The sequence below is a fragment of the Frankliniella occidentalis genome, unplaced genomic scaffold, assembly GCF_000697945.3.
Source record: "Frankliniella occidentalis isolate FOCC.00 unplaced genomic scaffold, Focc_3.1 Scaffold57, whole genome shotgun sequence".
NCBI lineage: Eukaryota > Metazoa > Arthropoda > Insecta > Thysanoptera > Thripidae > Frankliniella > Frankliniella occidentalis.
Genome location: NW_026267187.1, coordinates 1,020,497 through 1,030,605, shown reverse-complemented (window position 1 = coordinate 1,030,605; position 10,109 = coordinate 1,020,497). Strand labels below are relative to the sequence as shown.

Below are 10,109 nucleotides of genomic sequence, written 5' to 3'. Positions count from 1 at the left end.
CCCCCTCCTCTTGTCCCTGGCGCCGCCCCACCCCGCCGCACGGCGCGCGAGCCAGATGGGTGGCCTACCCTGCGGGCGCAGGTCCCGGCGCGTGGCCCTGCGGCGCCCAGTAAACAGGGACCTGCTGCCTTTTTAATTTCGTTTGCGGAGGCTAAATTTTTGAGCGAGTCAGCGCGCTATGCTGGTCACCAGAGGCGCACACTCTCTCGTGGCGTGCGTGCGTGGCGCCGTGTAAAGCTGCACCTCGCCCAAGTGTTGACCCCGTTCACGCCGGAGCCCTTAACCCTCTTTGTACTCTCACTCCCCCATCTCCCCTCTTTTTACTCTCCGACAGCCCCTCCCACGGACACGCTATCCTACACCAAACCAAAAAGCTTCCGATGGCGTTTTAGAAATGTGCCGAGCAAATGCAGCGGTTTGATGCTTGCCTTTGCAAAGTTACCTTGTTTTTTGCGCTGCTTTATCCCCCAGTTGCCCGACTTTACTCTCGTCGGTTGCGATCGCTCCGTCTTCATCAAATCATGGATGTGACTGTACGCTGCTTTCCTCTTTCTCTCCCGTTCTCTTTTCGTCCGGCTTCAGCCTACGGGGCCCTCTTTCCTTCTCGCTCCGGCTGATCTGGCGGGGCGGGGCACGGGGACGGGGCAGTGGCCCTCCCCTTGACCTCCCAGCTCAGCTATCTCACGTACTGCAGGTCTGGAGCTGCCTACCCTTCTTTCTGTTTCTCTCTCTCGCTTGCCCCTCTTTCTCGGTCTCATCCCCTCCTCCTCCATGCCAGTCGCCTCTCTTCCGCCATGTTCAAGGTGGCACGGGGTTACCTCAATAAATATTCACCACCACAACCCTCCGTTTCTCTCTCCCCCCTCTCTCTCCCTCCCCTCTCTCTCCCCGTGTCTCTCTTTTCCTCTTCTCTTCTCTCTACCCCCGCCCCTCAAGATGGCGGCTCCGCACGCTGCTTGCGAGTCGCTTTGCCTGCGGGGTGTACGCCAGTCAGCCGGTGGCCGGTGCGTGCCTGGCCTCGGCGCGTTAACGCTCTCGTCGGCCACGCGCGCGCCCGCCAGACGAAAAAAAAAAAGGGATCCCTACGAGTTTTCAAAGCCTCACTGATTAACTATCAATGTTAAACTGGTCAACACTTCTAAGTGTGCTGCTCCGTAGTTGTACTCTTTTAAGTATTCAACCCGGTAGGTGTGCACTTGCAAATGTGGAACTGCCTCGGTTGAACACTTCCTCATTATATTGAAGACTCACTGCATTGTTAACAAAAAAATCTTTTGTGAATTAACAACGAAAGAGTTGTTAAAAGTGTGTCAGCAACACATGTCGTTTTTTGACAACAATACATGTTGTAGATAAACAACACAGAGAAAAATCTCGGCAACACAGATTCTGACCAAAAACGGTCACACTGTTTTGCTCCTGGAAAAAACAGTTGTAAGATTACGAGTCCGTTGTTTTTGAACGAAATGTGTCGCTTACAAAATTGACTTGTATTTCCTTGCACATTTAGAGCAAAGCAAGTAGTATCTGTTGTGGGCAATAAGCCGAATAGCACAAGTGTCGCGAGGGGTGAAATGAAAATAACATTTGTTGTTTATTAACAGCTGTATCGTTTCAAAAATGCTTGTTTTTTACAACCTTTTTTAACAGTGTGTGTAGGAAGTGCTCAGCCGAGCAGGACTTGCACACTTGCAAGTGAACACCTACCAAGTTGAACACTTGCGAGTATTCAATTTCACTGGTGTAAATTCCATCAGGATTTCCTGATCTCAGTGCCCTGATTCCTTATCGTATCTCAGGTTTCTGATGGTTTTCTCAGTTCCTGATGGTTAGTTTCTGAGCGTTCCTTCAAAACCTGATGGTAATATCTAAATTTTTGATGGTATTTTTCCCCTGGTCGTAAAATTTCTGATGGTATTTTTCTGGTCGTACAAACATCTTTGATGGTTAATTAACATTTCCTGTAAGTTCCTTTCAGTACAATCAGAAAATAAAGTTTTCCTGATCGACTCGATTCAGCAAATAACTGTCCTGATGAAACTATGCGTCACACGGTAAAACGGCTTTGTGTGGTGTGAGAGGATCACATCGTTTGCTTACATTAAAACAAAATCACCTTTACCACCCCGTGTCCGTGATTTCTAGGAGAACGGCTAAAGATAGGACAATTCTAACCATGTGCACTTTACGCTTTCGCATAATCGCATATTTTCCTAAACTTCACTAAAATGGACTGATAATCAACTGGTTAGCACCGCCATAACCTCCATATACGAATCCGAAGAGCATAGAAAAAGCATAATTACCAAAAAGCGCATCATAGAGGCATTTTCGCATAATAAGAGCAAAATTGCTGTATAAGGTGTGAAAACGGATGTATTTCACAAAATTAACGCGTTTACAGCAAATTCGAGTTCCGTTTTGAGTCTGTGCGTAACGACACTGTTTTCGACATATTGCAGACGATTGGTTTATCCGGGAACAATTAAACTGGTACAATTGCACTGCAAAAAATTATGACAGGAAAACTACAGATCGTCCTGCTAATTATTTTCCAGGAACTTCTGTTATTCGAATAACAGCATCGATGTAGTTTTAATGGTTAAAATTTGGTACAGGGAGCAATGTACAGGACCACTGTAAGGCAAAAGCGCGGACAAAACTGTCTACAGTGGAGCCGTATTCGTACACTGTACCGTGTAAATCCTGGGCTTTCCGGTGCTACAGCAACACTGTACTCCGCGCTCTGTACCCTAGGTGCAGTGACTAAGAGCGGCATCTACAGTAACGCTGTAGATCGTTCTGTATCAGACTCTAATTTTTTGCAGTGTGCATGCGTCTCGACATTGCGCGTTCATTCATGTGCCTCGCCCTTGCACCACTCATTCGCCCACAGCAAGCCTCGAATTGTGAATTTTATGACCGTTACGCACGGACAGTCTCTCTGAAATTGCCTTTCAGTTGCAAACAAAATCACCCCCCAAAACTAGTCTGTGTACATTATCAGGCTAAAGTGCACCCGCATCGTGTTACTGACTCTTGCGACCCTTTGTCAGTAATATAGTGTTGGGTTGGTTTGAACGCTTCGGGAATGACAATATTTATGAGTAAAACGCATTAATAAGATTTACTTACTGACAATTTAACATTCCATCAGTGTATTTATCGAATGAAATTGAACGTTATAATTGTCAAATTTAAGTGCACAACCATAAAGAAACAAAATAATCAGTGCAGATAGTAAAAAGTATGAGATTTTTATATATTGTGTCAAATTTTATGACTCATCGACACTCGTAGCCTATACACACGGAGTTCGTGGACGCTCCGTATAAATACACAGTTCCCGGGGGCTCGGTACAAACACGGAGTCCAGCCGGCCGCCGTATAGCGTCGTAACTATCTTTTTTGAAAATTTTAAGTTATGAAATGCGTCGGATAGAAGAAAGCAGGGGCTATCGATCAGCGAAAACCGCATTGCGATATGTCAATTAGTTCAAAAGTAATTCTGGTCTAAAAATCTAGCCGCCCGTAAGGCTCAATGTAAATCCCAAACTTTGAAGCGCTTTATCTCAGAAGTGACTTTCAAGCACTTACGACGTTAAACGGTGACCCGCTGAACTGCGTGTCTGTACGGAGCTGCCTGGAACTACGGGTTTATACGGAGACTCTACGAACTCCGTGATTGTAGGTTTCAAGTGTCGATGTCATGACTCTAAAATTTGTATTTGTTGCGAAATATGTTTGTAGCTTTTACGAGAAATATTTTGTAAATAGGGTGTTCCAGGCTATCTAGAACGGAAGTGAAAAAGAACAAACTCACCGATTAATCTGTTTTGCCTGGTCAGAACGTTCAGCAGAAGAAGTGTTACAATTTTAAAAGAAACTAACACTAATGGTACGTTGGTTAACAGGTAAGCAAGCCATCATTGTTTAATAGAGTGGCGCTAACCATGGAGCAAACCCTGGATGACGAGATTGCACTGCAACCGTTACCGCTGCAAGGTCCTGCAGATCGTCTCCCGCTACCCGTCCAGACGGGCTTCATGGACGTCCACACCTTTCTGCAGTTCTATGGAGGTGAGTGTGGTGATTGTCATCTTTTTATTTGACGTGGCCATGATGACTTTGAGCAGCCTGCGATGGCTAGAATGCAACGTTGCAGTGATTGTCTCCTATACGTTTTGGAGAAAACTACGCACTTTTATAGGTCCTGTTTTTCCTTTTCTGGGGCGTGCGCCCCGCTTTGAGAGCACGTTAGAAGCACCAGGTCTGGACTAGGCCTACTCTCCAAATTGCAGCATGTTCAACTTGGCAGTGAAATGCACCGGATCGAGAGGCTTCGCGATGAAAGGGGTTACTATGCTAGTTAGATATGTACGCCAGATCACGTCTCGCGTAACAGGCTTTGCAATATCTCACGGAACCTGAACAATGCAGCACGTGCGGCTATTTTGTCAGATTATTTTGTAAAACCCACATTGTTTGTGATTGTCATCAATCCTGGCGCTTCAAACAAGCTCGTGCGTCGCGCGGCCCAAATGCAACTGAGTCTTTCAGCCTCCCGCTGGACAAGCCGTTTTTAGCAGCCATCGTTTGGCGAAGGCTTTCTGGCACGAAGTTATCGCAGGCTCCTAGAACTATAACAAGGTTACGAGTCGACTCGACACGTGCAATGTCTACTTTGTGATTTGAAACCTGTTTTTAACGACGTAGTGTACAAGGTAGTCATTCTGGGCTCATTTTCTTCAGGGTCTAAGTATTTTTTTTTTTAATTTTATTATACAGCAAAACGGACGGAATTTTGAGCCAAAGGGTTGTAATTTCACGAGTTAACCCTCAAAAAGCAACCCCCCAAGTATTTTCCCAATATAAATAACCTGCAACCTGCAAGTTTATTTTTTTTCTGAAAATGTTTCATGTATATATTTAGGCGTAAACTTTGAACCTGTCAGCTGACGACATACTGCGGGATTGACTCTCCTGTTATACAACAGAAATGTTGTTTTCATTTGAACCCTGTCGAAACTTGTGATATTTTGCTCTTATTGGCCCACAGCAAAAACTACTGAGTATTACTTTGCTGTACATTTACAAGAAGAGAGTAGTTAATTTTGATAACAACACATTTCGTTCAAAGTTAGGACACTCTTATTTATTACAGCTGTTTTCTACAGGAGCAAAACAAAAGTAACTGCTTCCGGTCGGAAACTTTGTTTTGTTTACGAGATTTTGATAAACGCTGGTAATTTTTAACAGTAATGCCCAGTATGTGCTGCCAACTAAACGGAGCAAAACGACCCTAACATCGCAAGCTCAATTCGCTCTCGCTGACCCATTACAAGCAGGGATGGAAACGGTAATGAAATTATATTATTGCCTTTTTGGCTCCTGTTCAAAAACTACGGGCCTTGATGAACTTTCGACACCGTGCCGCAATATATTAGAAAAGGCTCTGTCCCAGCCAAACGGAGTTGCCCACAATATTTGCTTTTCTGGGGAGATGTGGCCACTTTTCGGCAAGAAATTATATTAGGGTGCCGGTAATTTAATTTCTTAGATAAAAGTTGCCACAACTCCTAGTTTAAGCACATATTGCGAACAACCCTGATTGGATCAGATGAATCCTTTTCTACTCTACCAATGCACGGTGTCGAAAGTTAATTGAGTCGCATGGCTTTTGAACAGGAGCCAAAAAGGCGATAATATAATTTCAGTACCGTTTCTATCAATGATTACAAGTTTTTGGAATCTGATTAATACTCAAATAAACAGCCAGTTCTCTGTGCTTATATTCTAACACAACATTTAAGTAGAACGCGCTAACATTCGATAAAAGAGCATATTCTGTCCGCGTATTAAGGGGGATCCTCCCTCGTGTAAAGCGAGGGGGCATCAACTTCGACTATTCACGGTGCACCCGCTGGTTAATATCTAATAGTTATTCAGGTGATATTTGCGAATATTCACAAGATATTCAAAATATTCATCGATATTCATCAATATTCAAGGATATTAATCAACAATCACAGTGAATATTCACTGGTATTCAGTGATATTCACTGGTATTCAGTGATATTCACTGGTATTCAGTGACATTGAATATTTGAATATATTCACAGTTCACCAAATTTCCAAGTTGGTTCCCTCTTGGTGTAAAGGGCCTTATGGGTATCTCGGAAATTTTTTAAAAAGAAAATATTGCTCCGCGGTAAACACTCCATACCCTCTTAAATATGTACTACTTTTAACAAAAAATCTGAATCAGGAATCGATCTTAAAAGCAGATGATACAAAATTATTAGGGTAATGTTCTTATTTTTTCTCCTATAAGCTGCTATGTATTTGTTTTTGGCTGCTTTGCAATCTTGCGATTCGGCATTCGGCGGCATAGTGGCGTAGTGGAGGACATTTGCGGAGAGCAGGGCGACCGACGGCGTCGCCGTGTTGTTGGGCAGGGAAGGAGCAAGGAGCCTAGGCCTAGGCGACAAAGTCGCCTGACCCGCAAAACTAGGCGACTTATGTCGCCTATCTGCTGGACATCTTCTGTTCTTCCGGGTAATTGCATGGACACAGTTGGTGGAATGCCTATGGACTCATACAATGCAATTGCCCGGAAGAACAGAAGATGTCCAGCAGATAGCCGACATAAGTCGCCTAGTTTTGCGGGTCAGGCGACTTTGTCGCCTACCTGCTGGACACCCCGGATTTACAGTGTATCCTGCGCAGTATTGTTAGGCAGGGCAAAGGAAGAGGCCTAGCGCGACACTCACTCGGTCGGACACCACTCCCCCAGCGCACCAAAACTAATTTCTGGTTTTGCTCTTCGTTCTCCCTCCCGCTGATCGAGAGTTATAACTAGCTGACACCTTGAAGTTACGTAGGTATTCTTTATATATAGTGAAAATATTTAAGGTGTCATCCGCTAAAAACACCCGGAGTGTGTTGCCAATACCCCTCGGGGTCTGCAGATACAGCACGCCGAAGATGGCGCTACGCGCCTGCAGTGGCGTGGTGGTGTACGGCCACCTTCGGCCTGCTGTATCTGCAGACCCCGGGGGGTATTGGCAACACTTTCCTGGTGTCTTAAGCAGATGATACCTTTAATACTTTCGCTGAATATTACGAATACAGAAGTAACTTTAAGGTGTCAGCTAGCTTTAACTCTCGATAAGAAGGAAAGAGAACTAAGAGCAAAACCAGCAATCCCACGTTTGTGCGCTGGGGGAATGGTGTCCGGTTGGCTGAGTGTCGCGCCAGGCCTCGCCAGGCCCGGCCAGGCCCCTTCCTTGCCCGGCCGGCCCGGCCTAACAATACCGGGTGGGATGGCCCCTTCCATGGCCAACAATACTTGGCCGCTGCTGCCAGCCGTTCTGTCCTATCCCCGTTTATGTCCTCTACGCCACTAGGCCACCGAATAGCAAAATTGCAAGCAATCAAAGAGATTGCAGCTAATGAGAGAAAATAAATCCATAAATTTGTATTATCTGCTCTCAAGATCGATTCTTTATTGAGAATGTTTTTGTTAAATGTAGTACACAATAAAAGGGGTACTGAGATTCTACCGCGGAGCAATAGTTTCTTTAAAAAAAAAAAATCCCGGAAACATCCCTATTTTGGGCCCGTTACACTAGGATCCCCCTTAAAGCTGTGATGATTTCACACGTACTGTACCCTATCACACCCTATCTTAATTAACTTTGTCGTTGTTTGTACGTTACCACACACCAAAAGCTTATGAACATTTTTAGTCTTAGCTTACTGAGTTCTATGTAGGCCTACGTGCTCTGCTTACGCATTTTTTAATACGCCATTAGAAACAAATTTGTTCACACAGCGTATTAAAAAATGCATATGCAGAGCACGTACATAGAAATCAGTCAGTAAGCTATAAATAAACATGTTCATAAGCTTTTAGTGTGCTCGTGAAGATTTGAACATGAGATACATTCCTGTCCCTGCATCAGAAAAAAGTAGAGAGAGGGGGAGGGGGAGGGGTGGATGGAGGGGGGGCAGTGGAGGGGGCGGAGGGCCTGTGGGCCTTGGAATGGAAAGGTTCATGCTGTTTCTATTCTTGTCGATTCTGGTGCATGTGGCCGCTAGCCTCTTGAAGGTTGGTGTGGGTGCTGGCCGAAAAGATGGGAGAGAAAGCGGGAATCCGGCTCACTTTCCGTGTATTTAAAATGTCATGTTTTAAGGACAACCAATTTCTACGAAACAACTCATAATTATTTACTACGTTAGCACGCGTTAATATACACTACTTTTAGCCTAAAACCCTCTGTAACATCATATGAAATCTACCGAAATCAGGTGAAATCCACCGAAATCTCGTGGAATCTGCTCAAATTACAAAAAGGCCTTTCATTCAGACATAATCTGCTAGCGGTATAAGCGTAAAATCCTTTTAGATTCTATTCGAAATCCTTAAAATCCTTTGAAATCACACATTCTAAGCAATCATGTGTACAACCAAAACGAGAGTGGCCGCAAGAAATACAGCACTTCATGAAGCAGGATATTATGTTCCTCACCTTATCTAGTAGTACAGAACTGTCGCACAATTGTCGGACAACAGTAGAAGAAAAAATACGTACTTTCGGTGCGATATACGAAATGTGAAAAATGATTCTATCGCTTTACTATCTTTTTCCTTCTGAACGAAAATCTTCATCGGTGATCTATCGTAATAGAAGAGAAAAACCACTGTTGTGGATTCGACCAGGAATCGATATAAATACCAAAGGACGTTCGATAGTTTAAATTTTGTGACCATCAACAATCGTCTGAATGTGGGAAAGCCAACACTTTTGATTTTTAGTTGTCTTTACAATAATCGGCCCGTTGAAAGTAAATTACACTATGTGCGACAGTTTTGTGTTACTAGGATTATTAGAGTCACAAAGCGGTTTGGCCCTCCCTCTGACGTCATTGGTCCTGCTGCGTGGCGTCGCTGCAGCGCGTCCTACACCACGCCGCTGCACGCCACTCCAGCCTTCACCCAAACACCACCGTTGGCGTAGCTATGCTTCACTGCCCTCTTCCTCAACTGCCGTTGCTCGACATCCGCCCCTCACCGCTGGAAGGAACACGCCGCTGGTTTGAGTTTTGTAACTTATATAGTTTTTATTTTAGCCTACCTCCTCTCACCTGGCCCTGGCCGTCACCAGAGCAGCAGCGGTCGCAGTGTATGTGGGGCGAGGCCGGGCGGGGCGAAGGAGGGGGAGGGGGCTGCAGCCAGCGGCCCTACGCACTTTTAGGAAGCGGATCCTCCCCCGCCCTCCCCTCCCCCTCTTCCCATTGGGCGGAGGGCGGACAACGCATCCCAGCCGGGCACGTGTTCAAGACAACAAGACTGCACAGGTACAGGAGGGTCAACCCGGTCAAGCATCGCAACCTTCTTGAATGACGTCGACTACCCTTCGCTTCGCCCTTCTCTTCACCCTTCTCCTTCAAAATCCTCGTGCACTTTCAGCGTGTAGCATCTCCTACAGGCCCGCGGACGCAGCCAAACTGTAGCAGGCAGCGGGAGCGGGCGCAGGTCACCGCTGGTTGCAGGCAGCGGGCGATGCCACACCTCTCACTTCGCCGTGGGGTTGCTCTCTCTCTCTCTCTCTCTCTCTCTCTCTCTCTCTCTATCTATCTCTCTCTCTCTATCTCTCTCTCTGCTCCAGCTACTCCACCCCCCAACGGGTGCACCCGAAGTTCCGAAGAGCCCGAGCAGCCGCCGAAGCAAACGCGCCTCAGAGCAAGAGCAAGGTCCAATGTCACCAAACCATCCGGGTACTCCTGACTCAGGCAGTGGCGCCAAGAGGGGGTCCGAAATGCAGCAAATGCTGCACCTAAAATGGGAATAACCGGGTGTGAGTAGGAATAACCGGGTGTAAGAAGGGAGGAAGAAAAAAAAGAGAGGGAAAAAGGGAGAGAAGAGAAAGAGAAGGAGAGAGAGAGGAAAGAGGAAGGAAAGGAAAGGGAGAAAGAAAGGGAAGGGAACCAGAACGAGTAGCAAGTAGTACCGGCACCGGCAAGGAATAGGGGCGGGGGTGTCCCTCAGTGGCGGACTGGCCAATGTGGGGAGGTGGGATTCCCCACCCGGGCCCCCTGCTCGC

General features: G+C 46.0%; 1 protein-coding gene across 3 annotated transcripts in view; it reads left to right on the top strand.

The window, feature by feature from the left end:
* Nucleotides 1–999: 999 nt before the first annotated feature.
* LOC113209737 (uncharacterized) overlaps nucleotides 1,000–10,109 on the top strand; it is an 87,853-nt gene continuing 78,743 nt past the window's right edge. Inside the window, exons 1-3 of one of the 3 annotated variants that reach the window (XM_052267690.1) lie at nucleotides 1,000–1,184; nucleotides 1,979–2,054; nucleotides 4,006–4,080. In XM_052267690.1, coding sequence (XP_052123650.1) covers nucleotides 4,047–4,080 — 34 coding nt within the window. In that variant the 5' untranslated portion in view covers nucleotides 1,000–1,184; nucleotides 1,979–2,054; nucleotides 4,006–4,046. Of the gene's footprint in view, nucleotides 1,185–1,978; nucleotides 2,055–3,914; nucleotides 4,081–10,109 lie in introns of all 3 variants that reach the window. The other 2 variants (XM_052267688.1, XM_052267689.1) reach the window with 2 other exon arrangements.